The sequence below is a fragment of the Gekko japonicus genome, unplaced genomic scaffold (genome assembly GCF_001447785.1).
Source record: "Gekko japonicus isolate JY-2015 unplaced genomic scaffold, Gekko_japonicus_V1.1 scaffold14, whole genome shotgun sequence".
Classification (NCBI taxonomy): Eukaryota; Metazoa; Chordata; class Lepidosauria; order Squamata; family Gekkonidae; genus Gekko; species Gekko japonicus.
In genome coordinates this window covers 1177800-1196571 of record NW_015176452.1, presented here as the reverse complement: position 1 = coordinate 1196571, position 18772 = coordinate 1177800, and the positions used below count along the sequence as shown (strand labels likewise).

The 18772-nt window shown below is 42.3% G+C and overlaps 1 protein-coding gene across 2 annotated transcripts in view; it reads left to right on the top strand.

Moving 5' to 3' along the window:
• Positions 1–12197, top strand: part of PPP2R3A (protein phosphatase 2 regulatory subunit B'', alpha) — a 59705-nt gene extending 47508 nt beyond the window's left edge. For both annotated transcript variants that reach the window (XM_015426847.1, XM_015426848.1), the window contains 4 exons: positions 4085–4260; positions 6053–6171; positions 8550–8656; positions 11562–12197. In XM_015426847.1, coding sequence (XP_015282333.1) covers positions 4085–4260; positions 6053–6171; positions 8550–8656; positions 11562–11658 — 499 coding nt within the window. In that variant the 3' untranslated portion in view covers positions 11659–12197. The remainder of the gene's footprint in view (positions 1–4084; positions 4261–6052; positions 6172–8549; positions 8657–11561) is intronic.
• Positions 12198–18772: the final 6575 nt, after the last annotated feature.

Sequence of the window (18772 nt, the reverse complement as noted above, 5' to 3'; positions counted from 1 at the left end):
CCTTGCCCCCCCCCCCCCGTCGCCTCCGAAGCGAGGGCCTCGCGGCTTGCCGCTCGGGTCTCGCTGCTGTCTCCCCCCCACGCTTCGAAGCGGCGGTGGCGAGGGAGTTCGCAGAGCGTTCCCTGCGCATGCGCAGGGGATGCTCTGTCACTTTCGGGGGGATTTAAGTATCCCCCCGGTATTTTTTCCGGGTTTTTAGATTTTTGTGCACACCTGAGGACTGCCCCAAGTGTGCACAAAAATCTCCCTCCCCCCAGGTGCCCCCGATGCGCGGATTAAGTATCCACATGCACGGGGGCGACTTCGCTATTAGTATATAGATAACATTCAAAATCCAGTGGGGGGACATTTTAACCTTCCAGGGCATTCAGTTGCTGACCTAAGAGTAGCAGTTCTCTCACAAAGGAATCTCAAAGGGAGATTAGAGAGACTGTGGAATTGCAAGTGATCATGAAATTCAAGACAATGCAAACTCCTGGACTGAATTGAAACCTAGGTTTCTTCACTCATTACCAATGCCTGCTCTTGTCTTTCAGCATCTGAAATCACTTAACTCTGCAAGATATAAGGACAGATGGACTCAGGGCTGGCCCGTCATAGAGAATTTTTAGGCAGTGGCCTAGAGCAGCCCCTTAAGAGGGGGCGCTCCGCTGGTCTGCCACCCTGCCCCTCCCTCACCTATAAACAGGGTAGGCTGAGGCGATGCTGTTGTGACCCCGTGTGGCAGCGGTGGAGACCGGCTTCCAGGTGCACTTCTCCGGGGACTGCACTGCTCTGGCCTCCAGCAGGCCCCCTGCCAGGGTCTGCCCTCCTTCCCGCGTGGCTCCACCCCACCCTGCACTCTGATATCGGCCTCGGGCAGCAGAGCCTCCCTGCTGCTGCCCTTGCTTGCTCGCTCCTGGTTAACTGCGATGGCTGCCCTGGCGTGGGAAGGGGGGCTCGGGGGGCACGCTTCCCGGGAGGAAAGCAATCAAGCAGCCAAGCTGAGGCCACCCCTGGTGGCGCCCGTTCCCTTCTTCCCTCTTCTTCTTCTTCCTTGGGGCTGCTGTGCTGGGGTGGGGTGGTGGCGGCAACCGGGCCTTCTCCCCCCCCCCCACCACCACAGACCTGTGCATGCCGTTCCTGCTCAGGTAACATCATTTGGGGACTTGGTGAGCCACGTGTGCGAATGGCAAGAAGGGTCAGGGGTCCCCACCCCACCCCCAGGCAGTCCGTGCGCTTTTCAGGGTACCCCCTTAAGGCAGCGATTTGAGCCTGCAGAAAAGATGAACTGGAGGGGGGTGCTTAATCGACGGGGAGAGGGTTAAATGGCCACCTCCCTCCTGAAGTCTCCCGCAGAGCTGCTTTTCTTTGTGATCTCCCCCCCCCCCCGGCATTACAGAGATCAGGTCCCCTTGAGGAAATAATAAAACCAGAATAAAACCATATTGTATAAAAATGTAAACCAATTTAAAATTAGCAATTTTGAATTTTGTGTTTTTTATTCTTCCTAAAATGCATTTATGTTTTGAAAATGGGGGGGCCACGCGGGGGGGGGGGGGGGCAGAAGGTAGCCTTGCCTAGTGTGCAAAAAAACCTGTAGCCGGCCCTGGATGGACTCACATTTCAGCTGTATGTGAGGAAGTGAGCAGTGATTCATGGAACCTCATGCCCTGCCCCAATTTTGTTAGTCATTAAGGTGCTGCTATACTCTTGTTCCCTTTCACTAATAAGGAATGCAAGCTGTGCTGTTAGGTTTCTCCCCCACCCCATTTGTTAGAAATGGAAAGGGGGATCTCTCCAAGTGCCTTGGGATGGTCTCACTCTCTCTTATACCTGGAACTCCAAGTGCCATGGGATGGACTCTCTCTTCTCTCTTATACCTGGAATAAAACAATTTTTGGTCTTAAACACAGGACTCTCCCCTCCCCACCCAGAATAAAACGTTTTTTGGTCTAAACACAGGACTCCCTCCCCAATACTGGAATACAACATTTTTTGTCTAAACACAGGACTCTTCCCTCCATACCTAAAATAAAATGTTTTTTGGTCTAAACACAGGACTCTTTTTCTGACATGCTCCTGCTGGCTGGCTCCCTCCCTTTCTCTCTCTGAAGAAAAAGTTTGGTTATACCTGGAATAAAACATTGCTGGTCTTCTGAAAAGTCCCACAAGATGCCATTTCCCCCCCATTTCCCCCCCCCCTCTTTCTCTCCTCTGTAGCAGAAACTAGTAGAGACTGGGGGAAAGGAGCTGTGATCTTAGAAACAGGAAGCAGGAGGCAGCACAGAGGCAGCTGCTCTCGGGCCAGATTGCAGCCCTGCACAGGCCAGATCTGGCCCACGGGCTTCATGTTTAACACCCCTGGCCTAGAGTATCCCTTACAAGTGTTTGTTCAGCCACTGCTTAAAGACTGCCAGTGAGGGTGAGCTCACCACCTCCCTAGGCAGCTGATTCCACTGTTGCACAACTCTTACTGTAAACAAGTTTTTCCTAATATCCAGCGAGTAACTTCCCGCCCTTAATTTAAACCCATTATTGCGAGTCCTACCCTCTGCTGCCAACAGGAACAGCTCCCTGCCTTCCTCTAAGTGACAACTCATCAAATACTTAAAGAGAGCAATCATGTCCCCCTCTCAACCTCCTCTTCTCCAGACCAAACATTCCCAAGTCCCTCAGCCTTTCCTCATAGGGCTTGGTCTCCAGGCCCCCAATCATCCTCGACACTCGCCTCTGTACCCGCTCCATTCTGTCCACATCCTTTTTGAAGTGACGCCTCCAGAAATGCACACAATACTCCAAGTTTACACTGTATTGATTTACACTGTGTAATCCACCTTCAGTCTCAGTGAGAAAGGCACACTATAAATAATAAAAATATTATTTACCATATGTAATGTACTCTGCCATGACCACGTGCGCGACCGTTGGGCCATGCGGTCATGCAAGTCCTGAAGCTTCGCTCCGATAGAACAATAGCCAAGCGGATCCTAGCCCCACCTATCAGAGGGCCAGGTCCGCAGCCGAGAGCCTATGGGACTCTCGGCTACTGTAAATAGCCTATAAGGTAGTAGGGGGTGTGTTTTGGGTGAAGGGTTTCTGTGCATATATACCGGCCTGCGAGCCGGCTGTCCTTGTCTTGTTCCAGCTGAATAAAAGTACTTGGCCGAAATCACTCCACGTTTCTCAGTACTTTTCACCATATATAACTTACATTATATACAAAAGGCCTAGAAACTACGGAGTTCCACATCAGCCATTTTTAATATATGGATCTCTGATTCTCTTCACATTTGTCTTTGTAATTCTTTGAGGCATTTGAAGAAATGAGAGCAGATTTTGGCCTTCTGGGGAAAAGCTGAAAACAGTGGCCTCTTCTATAAATTTAAAAACCAGTAGTTAATCAAGTATCTTTCTGGTACCCAAAATCTTGCAAAACAAACCACTACATACACATAGATGTTTGCACGCCCTCTCCAACATTATCATTGTGGCATGGAAGTTGTTGGCATGCTGAATGTGTAGCAATTGCTGTTCCCCCCTGATACTGGGCAGAGGAGTCACAGTGTGGACTTTTCTCATATGTCCTGGGGCTTCTCTCATTACCTTCACAGTCCAAGAAGGAGCCATACTGCTGTGGCTCCCTTGCCACCAAAGAAACATGAGAATGGCCCCTAAATGGCATGGAGATTTCCTAGGCAAACAGATTGTTCCAGCAGTTAGTTATCCTCTCTGCTACAATTTCACTTCTGCTTTGAGTCTGAATACCACTATATAATGGACTACATTTATCTACTAAATATAAGATTATTTTTCATCAGCAATGTCTCCCTCAAACGTCATAAGACTGAAGGGAACATTTTGGATGGGGACAGTTTGCTGTAAAAAACAACTGAGGGTATTTTCTGTTTCAGCTCATGCTCTGAATTTCTAGATAGCACTTCCCAGTGCGAGGCATTATACAGAAAGGCTTCCAGACAAAGCTGCCCTGTGTCCTTGAAAGTTATTCCAATAAAGCTTCTTTGTTAGAAAATATTTCTTGTCCCAAACTACAAACAAGGCTACAAACAAGCCTGACTAATTTCTCTCTCCTCTCTCTCCCTAGCATTGAATACTGGTTCAGATGCATGGATTTGGATGGGGACGGCATGCTGTCCATGTATGAACTGGAGTATTTTTATGAGGAACAGTGTGAGAGGATGGAATCCATGGGCATTGAGCCACTGCCATTCCATGATTTACTGTGCCAGATGCTGGATCTAGTAAAGCCAGAATGGGATGGTGAGGCCAATATTCACAACAACGGTTCCTCTGCTGCTGCTGATCTGTTATTATGTGAAATACCACTTGATCTCTGTGCTGCTTTTTAAGAATTGATGCATTGTCTGTCCAATCACTTGCTTGTGTTTGTGGCCGCTAGTTCACAAAAACAATCACATGTGCATTTGATTGCAGTAGATAAAAGCATGTACACTTCTTCAGATACACTGAAACAGACGTCACCAGCCACTACATATAGGTAGAGGGTGGGGAGAGTGTTATTAGGAAGGGCTAATGTGTGGATCTTGGTCTTGAGTACATGATATCCCAGAAAACAAAGAAAATGAAACAGGAAGTTTTCCATGTTATAGCATGCTCTTTTCTTTTTTTTTTAAGCCAACTAAATCTAAATTTGCTTTTCACAGGCACTCATGGCCTACTGTTTAAACAGGGGAATGTGCAGGTTTGGGCAAAAGAATGTCCACCCCCACTTGGAACATGAATCAATCAATATGAGACTGCAATAGGAAGGGCTTGTGAAAAGACAATTAGAATGGGGCAAAGCATGAATAATGTCATGCATACCTGCTGGGTAATAAAACTATTATTATTTTTCCTGGAACTTCTCATTAAAATACTATTACTACCTGAGACCTCTCTTCATAGACTGACCAGTTTCCTGCATTCTTTGCATAAGTGACATAAATGTTGGCCTTCTCCTAAAATGGAGTTTGTTTAGTTTTGTTAAATGGAAGCTAGTCATACCAAGTTAACCAAACCATAACCATCAGGGCCAACATAGGCAAACTTTGTTCTTCTGATTCAGACTCAAACATTATTCTGCTAATTCAGACCAACACGGCTACCCAAGTTTAATTTGCCTATATTGGAATGATCCTGTAGAGGCATGAAAATAAAGCTCATATCCAGTTTCCATGAATCATCTGACATTGCAAACAAAAACTTAAAGCAACAAAAACATTACTGGGTAAAAAAAATTGACAATGTTCACATATACAGGTTTGGGTCTCCTAGAGTAGGGGAACACTTCAGCAACTGTGAAGGAAGTGGGAGCATATTTTGCAAAAGTCCTGGCAGGGCTCATTTGTTGATTCCACCCAGGTGTCAGTTCTTAGCTCAGTATCAAATAACTGATCAGATTCTTAGACTGTTGTTCATCACACATTTAGCACATTGCTGCAAAGCGAGTTGAAGAGTAGCATCCCCTGAAATGTTTTGCAAAACACATTCTGGATGTGTAATAAAGTCATCAAAAAGTTAGTCACCGTAGACTAGACCTGCACTACAGTGCAAATCGAGATAAGATGCATCTTCTCACCAAACAAAAAGGAGTTGTGGGAAAACCTATTTCACAAATACAGAATTGTAATTCAAAATATTTTGGCCTTTTCTTTTATCAGTTCCTTTGAATTAACCGTTGTTGATCAGCTTTGCAGATATATCTTCTGAGTTCTCAGGCTGATAGTGTCTGTTGTGGCAGAGCCAGTGCATGCAGTAACTGTGCACATTGTAAGTGACCTACTAAGGAGGTTCCCTGCTTGTAGCAACTACAGGTCATCTGACTTGCTTGCATTGATGAGCCCACATGGAAAGACCCTGTGGCAAACATTCACATGACCAGTTGTCACACAGACATTCAAACTGAGTTGATGAGGGAAGGATGTGGGAATCTGAGGTGAAAGGCATCCCCTGTCCTCTACATCATGGAATACTAATTGCTGTGTACTATGTGAGCCAGAGATTCCATCCATATTAAGATCCATTGGTATTACAACATGTGCTTGTTCCACAGGTAGAGTTACTCTGCGAGACTTGAAGAGATGCAGAATGGCTCATGTTTTTTACAACACTTTCTTTAACCTTGAGAAGTATCTAGACAATGAACAACGGGATCCCTTTGCTGTGCAAAAGGTACAAAGTCATTATACTTTAGTGATTGCTCTGAAGGCAAATGCAGTTTCACAATAAAAAGATGAAAAACCTATATGAAACTCCCATGAAGTTTTCAGTGGCAGATGAACAGGTATTAGGAACCTAATAAACATCTCTTTCCATCAGTGTATCCCAGATCATTCTCTAAGAGATATGGGGAAGTAGTAAAGGATAGACTAAATCAGGATGGTGTCTACGAGCATGGAACACCAGTATGTTATAACACACATTTTATTCTGATTCCCAGGACAGGGGACAGTTTGCCAGCTTGCAAGAGCTATGGCTAGACATTTCTTTATCCTGTGCAGAGTTCAAATAATTATAACCCTCTGTGTTTGGTATCCTTAGTTTGTTGCACATTCCTCTTTCTTAGCTCTTAAAATGGCATTGGTAAATGAACCATTAGATAACATAGGAGATTGGTGTCATGAACCTCCCATGTGGCCTTCTGCGTTTATCGAATTCAGTGAAAAGTATTAAGTAAAATGCTTTGGTTTTGCCATCAAAAAGCTGATTTATGGCAGCCCTGTAGGGTTTTCAAGGCTAGAGATGTTCACAGGTGGCTTGTCATTGCCTTTCTCTGTGTCACAGCCCTGGTATCCCTTGGAGGTCTCCCATCCAAATACTTGCCAGGGCTGACCCTGCTTGGCTTCCAAGATAAAACAAGATTGGGCTAGCCTAGGCTATCTATGTCAGGGACGAGTAGAATGTATAGTTTATATAAATTTAGGATATTCAAGTAAAATCTTCTGAGCTTAAACATGTGTCACTGAAAGCATTGTTTGAACTGGAAGAGACAGCAAGAGATATAGTCTACCCGTCCTAAGCAGAGTCCCACCCTTCTAAGCTTCTTGACTTCAATGGACTTAGAAGGGCTTAGAAAGATATAACTCTGCTTAGGACGACATTTAAAATAACTTTAGAAAAACCCTTTTATACAGTTAGTTGTTGAACTGATTCTGTAATTCATTCACGTGCTGAAGAATCTGGAGCTTTATACCATTTGTACAGTTACAAATAACAGGCCTATAGATGATTTCAGTGTACTTTTCTAATACAAATGATCTGAAATATACCACAATACCATAAAAGTGTGTAATTAATTTCATGGGAGGGGAACCCTGTTTGCATTCATTTGTGCCCTTGAATTGGATGTTTCAGTTGAAATAAATGGTGATCTTTCCATGCAAATAACAATCTATGGGTCTGTGTGAATGCATGCATGCATAACGAACATACACCTAGATGTGATACATGACAAATACTTTTCATTTTTCTTTCTGTAGTCTTCAATCGCTTGTTATATGGTTACCCAACATCCTCAGAGGATGTGTCCTCTTTTTGGGTTAAAGAAAACAACCTGACGAAAATGTCCTCTTTTTGGGTTGGAAGGTTAGGAATATTCCTAGTTAGTAGCAATTATCACAGCTTAAATCATAGGGGTATTTAAAATGAGATTTGTCATAGTGATCACTTGCTTGAAGTAGTCAGTCGGGAACTGTGTCCTCTTTTTTTCGCTTTTCAAAATATGGTAACCCTACTTGGTAGGTGTCAGTACTTGAATATAACGTAATGTTTATAGGCTATTCTAAGTGGAACTCGTGGAGAAAGGGGGTCTCCACCAAGAAAAAAAAGACCGTGTGTAATAATTTTGGAAAATATGTTCTTGTTACTGCCGTTTTATGTATGTATAGTGGTTCTGTTACAGGATAGCAGAGGCTTTCATATTGTTATAATGTATTCTCAATTGGTGAAGCAAGTGACTGTTGCAAAGGGGAGGTTAAAAGGTCACTAAAGAAGAGCTTTCAAGCTCAGAATAGGATTTCAAATGAGATGGATACTCTAAAGGAGCTCCTAAAGTCAGGATTCCAGTCAGTAAGAACAAGGCTTGACCAAGTGTCAGCAGCTGATTCAATGGAACCTTGGGGGAAGGTAGAGAAGCGTAGGTTGAGAGGAGCAGCAGGGGGGTGGGGGTGGGGAGAGGCAGCTGGAAAGCAGCTGGAAGGCAGAAGGTCTTCAGGAAGGTTACCCGCCAATGCCTACTGAGAGCCAGGTGAGAGGCTAAAGCCAAGGAAGGTTCACCATTGAGGAGAAGGCAGAAGAAAGGGCACAGATAGCCTGGGAAGAGGCTAGAAGATCTGTGGCTGAGTCCCAGGGACCTGACTGACAACCTGATGATGCTTGTAAACCTTTGAGGTCTTATCAGGGTATCACAGAGTTAACTGCCAGAGGGAGGCTAAAAACCTATAAATATAAAGCCACCCCAGAGAGTACAGATATGTAATACCTGTTTAAATCAGTTTTGATACAGGACCTGACTTTAGTCTTATCTGTTTCTTTCTTGTGTATTTGTTTAGGATGTTGAGAATGATGGCCCTGAGCCCTCTGACTGGGATAGATATGCTGCTGAGGAGTATGAAATCCTTGTTGCTGAAGAATCTGGCAATGAGCACTTACAAGAAGGGTGGGTGTTGATAACCTGAAAACCAGACTGTTATCACTAGTCCCAGAAATGTAAAAATTCACGTGTCAAGTTATTCTGAATACATTTCAAGAAGGTTAACAGAGCAACATTATTTAACAAGAACAACTTGACAATTTACTGAGTAACTCAACTAACTGTGGAATCCTAATTAGAGTTACACCATTCTAAGTCCACTCTAGTCGATTTAGGATTGCACTAATAGGAGTACAGAATGTAAGTGAAAGTGACAGTCACCATGCACACAGTGATTTAGAGCTGGCTACAGGTCATTCTAGATGTTGATATTTAAGAATCACAGATTGGACCTCTGGACACTTACGGAGGGGGTCCTTCTCCTCTGAGGAAAGGAGGACATCTTTGGGTGCTTCCTACCGTCCAATCAGGGAGGCAGGAACTAGATTCTTCTCCTTTCTGTCTGGCATGTGGGACACCCCTTGCTTTCAGTTCGGGGACTCCGCACAGCAGTAGAACGAAAGCTTTCTAATAACTATAACAGACTCCACCATGAAGAAACGAACTGTAACTGGTAACAGGCCTTCAAACAGGAACAGCAGGAGAAGTCAGAAAAGGTGCAGCAGTAGAAAGAAGGACAAAGACTCAGGGAGGGCAAGGTTCTCCTTTCCTCCGAGGAGAAGGACCCCTCACAGTAAGTGTCCAAAGGTCCATTCTCCCTCTGAGGCAGAGGGCATCTTTGGGCACGCTCACAGCAGTGCTTAAGATATGGGTGGGATGTCATCATCTGAAATCACATGCTGCGACTCTCTTCTCCCAAAGGCTGTGTCCGCCGATGCATACAGGTTTGGCTTGTAATGTTGCACAAAGATCGATAGGGTAGACCAGGTTGCTGCTTTGCAGACCTCTTCCACCGAGGAATTTCTGAGGAAGGAAGGGAGTAAAAAACAATTGGAAAGGAAAATAGTAGGCAGAACCTGCTATAGAACTGCTCTCCCTCTGAGGCAGGAACAGAAACTGAAAGCACCCAAAGATGTCCTCCGCCTCAGAGGGAGAAAGGTATGTCATTATCAGCTGTGCTACCAATTAATGACAGAACAATGATGCGTATGGTATGTAAGCATCTTCATTTGGTTTGAACCAAAGGATTCCTCTTTGAGCAATGTGTGAAAAGTTCATATTGTTGACTGCATGGTGATGAAGACTTTCATGGAACACTGAAAACATCATAACCTGTACGCTCTCTGAGAATTCAGTAGGAAGAGGATGGACAAAAGCCTTGGTTTTCTTACCATTTATTCAGCCAGGTTTTGAGATAAAAAAATACTTCCCATTTAAGTTAAGGAAGACAGTTTTGGCATTGTTACAATTTAATGTAGACTTCCATGCAGATTTGATTAGTAGGACTGAGTGAAGACAAGACTGATTTGGAAGCACACTCAATGTGCTCCGGCCAGGCTTTCTCTCCAGGGCTTGAGCTTGAATAGTTCTGCAAGTTTGAAAGTTGAATTCAGAACTTTCCAGCCTCCACCCACACTGTGCTCATCTTCACAAAATGCTACTTTTGACATATAGCAAACCCTGAATAACAACATGAAAGGGACTGCATCAGTGGAAATGGCCAATTTAGTCCAGTCCAGCCCTGCAGCAGAAACTGGCTGTGTATGGCCTGTGATACCACCAAGAGATCTCCTGTCATTCAAATCCCCAGAGCAGTTTTGCCTTTTTTAAAAGTTGACTTTTTTCCAAAAAGAAAAGGTAATATCGGACCCAAGTATGTGGGCATGCTGCATACCTAAACAGCAATAGAGGAAGGACCAAAGTGTGTCATTACCAGTGTAGAGACCCCTGAGGAACACAGGAAAATCCCATCTGTCCCAACCCCCAAGCACTGGCTCTGTCAAGGAGCTGTGCATGAGTACTTTCCTGAGCCATTGGGGAATATCTCTGAAAAGCACACTGGTACTAATTTTGGTCAGGGAAAATGAGAATGAACTGGCCACAGATCAACCAATGTAATTAAGCTCAGAGGCTGGATACACTTTGGTGTGCTGTCCTGAGCCCAAAATCCCTTACCCCAACACATCTCAGAAGCAAAGGGAGGCTGGGGTCTTCTTTCTTTCTTTCTTTCTTTCTTTCTTTCTTTCTTTCTTTCTTTCATTCATTCATTCATTCATTCATTCATTCATTTATTTATCAAATTTATACCCCGCCCTCCCCGCAAGCGGGCTCAAGGCGGCTTCCATAAAAACAACTACATTAAAATTTCACAATATTTAACCATATAATAAAAACATTATAAATACAAAGTCCTGGCAGGTGTTAAATTAACCTAGACGGTATATTGCTAGAATAAATTTCCACTGCCCAGATGTACCACGATGTTTCTGCTCATAATCAGATGTTAAAATCAGATGTTAAAACCACAGACCTTATGCACTGGCAATTCTTTCCCCATTTAAGCAAGTGCTTGGACAGGGGTTTATGGAGAAATCAGTCTCTGAGCCAGCATGCTGTCTTTGAGCCCAAGTACCTTCCCACAATGACCACTTTGAAAGCAAAGTGAGATTAAGCCCTCCCTTTCCTTCCAAAGTGACAGTTGTGGAAAAGGATTGTCCCCACAAATTTCATGAAGTGGGTGCACTAATTAAAATCAGGTGATAAAGATATATGCAATTTATTTATTTTTTAGAAAAGGGCTAACCCACCCCAATGTGAGCTGAGGGACAAGACTGTTGGCTGATCTGTTGGTCTGAATATCAGGCATTTAAGTGATAATACTGGGAGAAAGCTGCACTCACATCACACGTAACACAGATGCTTTGAACTTTAGATATATTTTGTCTATCTACACTCACTATAAAATTGCTAAAAATATAAACAGTAGATATTTATAATTCACATAAACCATCTGCATCTTTATTTCTTGCAGATCCTTTGATGATGACTATGAAGCAGATGAACTCTTATCTCTACCTGAAATTGGAGAAAAGTCAGACAAATTAGTTATTTCAGACCTTTCGACATAAAAATACTGAATCCTGCTAGGTCACTAGGGTCTGTTAGTATTTAATTGGACGAGTCCTCAGTTGTTACGTTTCAGGAATTTTTTTTTTCTTGAAGCAACAACCAACATTTGATATAATATTGTTTTGAATGAATGGCATGCTTCTGCATTATGGTAACTTCCAAAAACATGGTGGTTAAGTGTGACAATGTTTTATGAACTGTAAAGAAACAAGGAGCCCTGAAGTGGAAGGGGTTGGCAAGCCATGGGTGTAGTAGGAAAATAAAGAATTTAAAACAAGTTCAATAAATTCTTTATTTTCCCACACTGTAGATTTTATTCCCCTTTTTATATTTAGAAACTGTACCTTCAGTTTTCTTATATCTTATTAGATAATTGTGCAGTAACTTTCATAAATTTTAATGCATACAAAAAAACGATGTGTTATTTCCAGTTTACTTCAGCACCCTATTAACATTGTTGGATAAACTATCACAAGAGCACTCTCAAATAAATGACATTGAGTTCTGTTAAATCCCACTGCTGTTAAAGCAACATTCTTTTCAAAAAAAAAAAAACCTGCAGCCAATCAGAAGCCTCGCTGGGCAACCCCCCCTCAGCCCCCCCCCCACTTTCTAGAAACACTTGATGGTTGCCAGGATAGTTGTTGGCAGTCACCACGGTGCCCACAGGCATCACATTGGAGACCCCTCCGCTGGAAAAAGACAATCTCTTTGTTATTTACTGTTGTTTTTTATGATGGCAACTTTTCTTTCATTTAGTGCTTTTCTGAAAAATCCAAAGAAGTGAGTCTCTACTGCATATGTAATCTAAGTGAGCATGAAACTCCTGCTAGTCTCTTTAGAAAGGTAGAAGTACTATATCCTGTACCAGCATAATCAAGCAGATACAGCAAAGGAACGTCCCCAGATACTGCTGCAAACTGGAGCACAGCTATTCCCTATTCACTTTTTGGCAAAAGGCTGGATATTCTAGTGCTGTGTAGGTGTACAGTCTTCTTAACTTTTTTTTCCCAAAAGCCCACAGAGCAGGAGAATGGACTGGATATGCTCAGAAGACTGCAGTACAGTTATCCTTGCAAGTGGTCTCCACATTTAAAAAAATGGGGAGGGGTAGTAAATCAGAGTCTCCTCTTGTACAGCAGAGCTTAAGATACCCAGACATTAAACATACCTTTTAAAAATAGCACAGGTGTGTGCAGGGGAAGAGTTCTAATTGTACAACATGAATCACATCACAAGCAATATCCCACAGCTGCACTTGCACAACAGCATGCCACATCAGGATCACAAAACTAATGTACCCTTTCCTCACGGAAGAAGCAAATTTTCCCATTGGTGACATATTGCAGTTTGAATGGTAGGAAAATGTGCGATCTCCACAACAAAGTATAATGTTGAGGAAAGAGATGTGAATTCTGCACTACAAATGTCACCCAATTGTGTATTATGTATAAGCAAATGGTGTACAGAAAATCCTCGTGTAGGACTGTGGATGACTGCTGCCTAGCGGATAACTGTTACAAAGGCATCTGTCATTCCACTGCTGAACACCTAACACTTGTGTGACTGACCTAAACGCTGTACTCACAGCACCCAGCGTATCATCATATTTGTATTGTTTTGATGTCCCTACTGGTATGCTGCTCCCCATCCTTAGCACTTATGCACTGGCAAAGCAGTTTTTAGGACTAGGTGGCTCAGTGCCTTCCTTTGAAAACCCCTGAGGCTTGTATCACTGTCTTCAAAGTTCTGTTCAGTTCAGTCCCCTTTAATAGAAATGCAGTTTGTGCAGGATGAAAAGCCATCATATGCAAAGTTACCCCAGTCTAAACCAACTAATTCCAGACTGGAGTAACTGAGTATTGGATTTCATTGTAAGCTTGTAACCTTAGTCTAGCTTGCTTTGGGAAGAATCAGCCCTACCTCTCAGTGAAATGTCAGAAGCACACTACAGAAATCTATTGTTTCCACTTTGTTTTTATGTAAAGTTAAAACTTAACGATACCGACATACCCAAGTTAACTTGTTCTGTTATAGGGTTTAATTTGTGCTAGGGTTCAGTTCCAGAAATTATTTTCAGTGCCAAGGCTTAACAAAACATAGGCTGCGGTCACACGTAACAGAAGCCACATAAGTGAGACGGAAAACAGCCGGAGTTTCCGGGCGCGATCTCACCAGCACATCTGGGAAGCGTAGCACTCCCGTGGCTCAACCGAGGCTTCCAGCCGAAACTGCGTGGCAAAAAACTAGTACCTTGGAGATACTAGTTTCCGGAAACTGCGGGGCAAGGGCTGGCGTCTGATCACGTTTCTGGTGGCATCCGGCGCCCGCCCATGTCCCCTTGCAAATAAGGTGTTTTTTTTTTGTCCAAGTCTCTGTGGATGCGCATGCGCACCCAACGGAGCATGCGCATTTGTCATGTACACAAAAATAAAAAACAGTTTGCCGTGGCGCGCGCTTCTTCGTTGCGCGCCAGCTTGTCCTGTGATCGGCACCTCTCCCTTGCCATGGAACCTCCACGGTACCTCCACAGGACCTCCACAGGAGGTCTGATCACGTAACTGCGCAGTAGTTTGCCCCAGGGCAAACAGCCACGCTTCTCCTCTGCAGTTTCCTGCCCGTGTGACCGGGGCCATAGTCAATCTAGACTGTCTTTTCCACACTATAGCGTATTGCCCAGCAAATCCCCATACTAAAAGAAAGGATTTCTATCAGAAGCTGAGACTTTCCGGCAAGTTGGTTCCCCAAGTATTTCTTTAGTTAGAAATGAAATACTGCCCTCTTGTGATGTTTTCTATACTTATACTTAAATTCATGTTGGCAAGTGCACTTTACAAAATTGTTTGCCTTTAGTAATTGCATAAAAATAGTTATATGAATCTAAATGAGAGTTACTAATGCATAACAAACTTGAAAGTAGAAAACTCCTGCAAGTTTAAAATAATTCCAGTTGTATTTAATTCCAGGGCAGGTATTATTACAGAAGTGTTCTGGAATGGGATGAAAATGTACGTTTGCTGCAATACTAAACAATTTTTCCTATGAGTGTATGTAGTGAAAAAACATTAAGCATTCTCATCTCCATCTAAGGGATAAAAGTGAAAGAATCACAGGCTGGAAACAACCTGACCATCACGAAGCTGTTGCATATAATGGATTTTATGTAAGTGACGCATAGTCTAGGAAATAGTACTGTGATCAATAATAATTGTATGAATCCTTTAAAGAGAGGCTGTTATTGATAGTCTTGGACAAAATACTGTCATATTATCTATATTCTTCCAACCACCTAAAAGAATTTGTTCATGTGGATTGTCTGCATTTCTGTGATCTTCCTCAAAGGAACTTATATACATCTGTGATGTTAGGAGTCTTGGGCTCGCATAATATATCCCTGAACTGTTGGAAAAATGATTATGATGTCATCATTTTGCTAGCATATTGGCTTTTATGTCAGAACATCTGTGCTAGCTTTACAGTTCTCTACCCAGGATCTTGTGGCTGTTATTGCTAAAATTGACTCCATCAGTTATATCAGTGTTGCATTGTGTGTGTAAAGTGCTGTCAAATTGCAACTGACTTATGATGATCCTGTAGAGTTTTCAAGGCAAGAGGCTAACAGAGGTGGTTTGCCATTGACTTCCTCTGCATAGCAACCCTGGACGTCCTTGGTAGTCTGTCATCCAAATAATAACCAGGACCAACTCTGCTTAGCTTCCAAGATCTGATGAGATTGGGCCACTCAGGTCACAGCGATGGTGGATTAGCTGGCATTATTTACTTCAGGTGTTTGCCTGTTTTATAATGCTTGAGTACAACTTAAACTATATTTTTAATGACACCAATTATGCATTTTGTGAACCAAAGACCATTTAATCAGATAGAACAGTACACTACTAGATCCTTTGCAGTTTTTGTTGCAGTTGAGTAACAGCCATTTAACAGGCCATCAGGTTACCACTTATATGTACATTGCATCTGGCTAGGAGAAATGTAATGACAAATTACTTGTATGTGACTTTATATTCAAAACACTCAGAAAAGGATTACGTTTTCTGTATTATAAAAATGCTCATATGGGTATTTTAGCCTCACTTGAACACAATTAGAGCCATAATCCCTACATTTTATTTCCAGTCCTGCAATGCACCAGCTATTAGTACAGCTTGATGAACGTATTTTTGCAAACTACATTTTTAACTTTAGATGGTAATCTGTAGAGATGTTTTAGCCACATTTTGAAAGTTTAATTTTTATCTGCTCTTATTGCTGTATATCAGTTTTCTTGTCTGAAGAGTGGAAATACCACCTACCTCATAAGAAAGGGGTTAAGATAATTCAGTAATATTGTAAAATTCCTTTCAATATAGGGCTCAAGCAATACCTTATTAGTAATGCATGTCCTTTTGTGCCTGTTCGGGAGAAAATCTTTCTTCCATTGGGTAAAGTAGGATGAGAGAGGGGCATTGCTAGGAAAAATGTATACTATAACTGGTATCAAGTATATACTCAGTATTGTTTTTGAAGGCATAGTCAGGCACAATAGATTGATTTGGACTGCCACTAAGAGGCAGTATTGTGCAAAAGACAAAACAGCTGGGCTGAATTCCAAACAGTATCAGGTTTATCGGTAAGCGTAATTTTTTATAGAATTTGACAGAACATAACTGTCTGGAATAAACATCAGAGCTATTCCAAGAGAGCTCCAAGAGCACCTTGTGTTTTAGCTTAAAATATAGAACCTTAAAAGACCAAAAAGACCACCCACAATGCCAAAGTGGCTCTAAGAAAATCTTTTAAAGTCACAGTAAGTCTATGCAAAAATGAATTAAGAGCACAAGAGACTATAAAAACTAAACTATTTGGAGCAATGCTTGTAATTATAGTTTATTCCTGTATTTTAACTTGCTTTGTTATATTATGTATTAAGGTTTGGAGGAATTATGAGATGTACAAAAAAGTTGTGAAATATGATTGAAGCAGTTATTCAGTGATTACTTGTGCTGGGCATGGCTTTGCCTTAGCTATTTTACTTTGTATTTCTCTTTTTTGAAATTAAATTTTTTCAAAGTGTTGAGTTGTACTATTGATCTCATTAATGTTTTTCCTCTCATGAGAAAAATATTTTGTATCTCAGAAATAATTTTTAAAAACTTACAAAGGGAGTAATATTTCATGTGTCACAGTGCTATAGGAAACTTTTTCCTATTCATTTCATAGCGTCTCCACAGTCAGCTTGCCAGGGATGGCAGAAGGAAAAGACACTCTGGGTTCTGCCCACCACCACAGTTCAAGGAGCCATGGGGAGATTTTACTGCTTCTTTTCCAGAAAGATCATAAAGAGAAGATTGGCTTGCCCTAACTGAATACACTTTGACAGCATTAGACTGATCTCCCTCCTCAACTTTTTCCTTTTAACTCTTCTTGTGTGTCTTCTTTTTAAGCTTTTTAAGCATGAGTGTGTAATATGACTCACTTTGGAAGATAATTGCCTGAATAATATATTCAATATTTCTACTTGATTGTATAGGAAAGGTTTATTTTGTCAGATTTTAGTTAAAGGTGGAAGTTGCTCACCTTTACCTATGATCTGACACACAACAGGTCACTTACTTGAATGCCACTTCATGTAACTATTATCATCATTACCTTCTACAGAACATATTGCATATTATCACAACTACTGAATGACAGAGAAAGTTTCAGGCAGCACAATATATACAACAGGTTAGGAAAAAAAAATATGCCGCAGGTTAGGAAAGGCACAAATAGGTATAGAAAAAAGCCTGCATGGTTAAGAAAGTAATGGAAGCTGTAAAAGGTAAGGAGGATTCCTTTAAGCAGTGGAAAGCTAGTCTCAGTGAAGTTGATAAAAGGGAACACAGGCTGCAGCAAATAAAAAGCAAGTCTGTGATCAGGCAGGCAAAAGGAATATGAGGAACATATAGCAAAAAACATAAAGACCAACAATAACACTTCCTTCAAATACATTAGAAGCAGGAAAACAGCCAGGGAGGCAGTGGGGCCCTTGGATGACCAAGGGGTACAAGGAGTACTGAAGGATGATAGGGAAATGGCTGAGAAGCTGAATGCATTTTTTGCCTCTGTCTTCACTGTGGAAGATGAGAAGTGCTTGCCCACTCCAGAACCGCTGATTTCAGGAGGGGTGCTGAGAGACCTGAGTCAGATTGAGGTGATGAGAGAGGAGGTCCTACGACTGATAAACAACTTAAAAACTAAGAAATCACCAGGCCCGGATGGCATATATCCAAGAATTCTGAAAGAACTCAAATATGAACTTGTGGATCTCCTGACAAAAATATGTAATCTTTCATTAAAATCTGCCTCCATTCCTGAGGACTGGAAGGTAGCTAATGTCACTCCCATATTAAAAAAGGGTTCCAGAGGAGATCTGGGAAATTACAGACCAGTCAGTCTGATGTCGATACCGGGTAAGTTGGTGGAAAATGTTATTAAGGAAACAATTAGTAGGCACATTGATGAACAAAACCTATTGAGGAAGACTCAGCATGGGTTCAGTAAAGGGAAGATCTTGTCTCACTAACCTGTTAGTGTTCTTTGAGGGAGTGAACAAACACGTGGACAAGGGGGACCTAATAGATGTTGCTTACCTTGACTTCCAGAAAGCTTTTGATAAAGTTCCTCATCAAAGGCTCCTAAGTAAGCTCAATAGTCACAGGATAAAAGGCAAGTCCTCTTGTGAATCAAAAACTGGCTAATTAATAGGAAACAGAGAGTGAGTATAAATGGGAAACTTTCTCAGTGGAGGGTGATAAGCAGTGGGGTACCACAGGGATCAGTACTAGGGATCAGTACTCGATCCGATGCTTTTTAACTTGTTTATTAATGATTTGGAGTTGGGAGTAAGCAGTGAAGTGGCTAAATTTGCAGATGGCACAAAGTTGTTCAGGGTGGTGAGAACCAGGGAGGATTGTGAGGCACTCCAAAGGGATCTGTCAAGGATAGGTGAGTGGGCGTCAACGTGGCAAATGGGGTTCAGTGTGGCCAAGTGCAAAGTGATGCACACTGGAGCCAAAAATCCTAACTATAAATACATGTTGATGGGGGTCTGAACTGGCAGAGACTGACCAA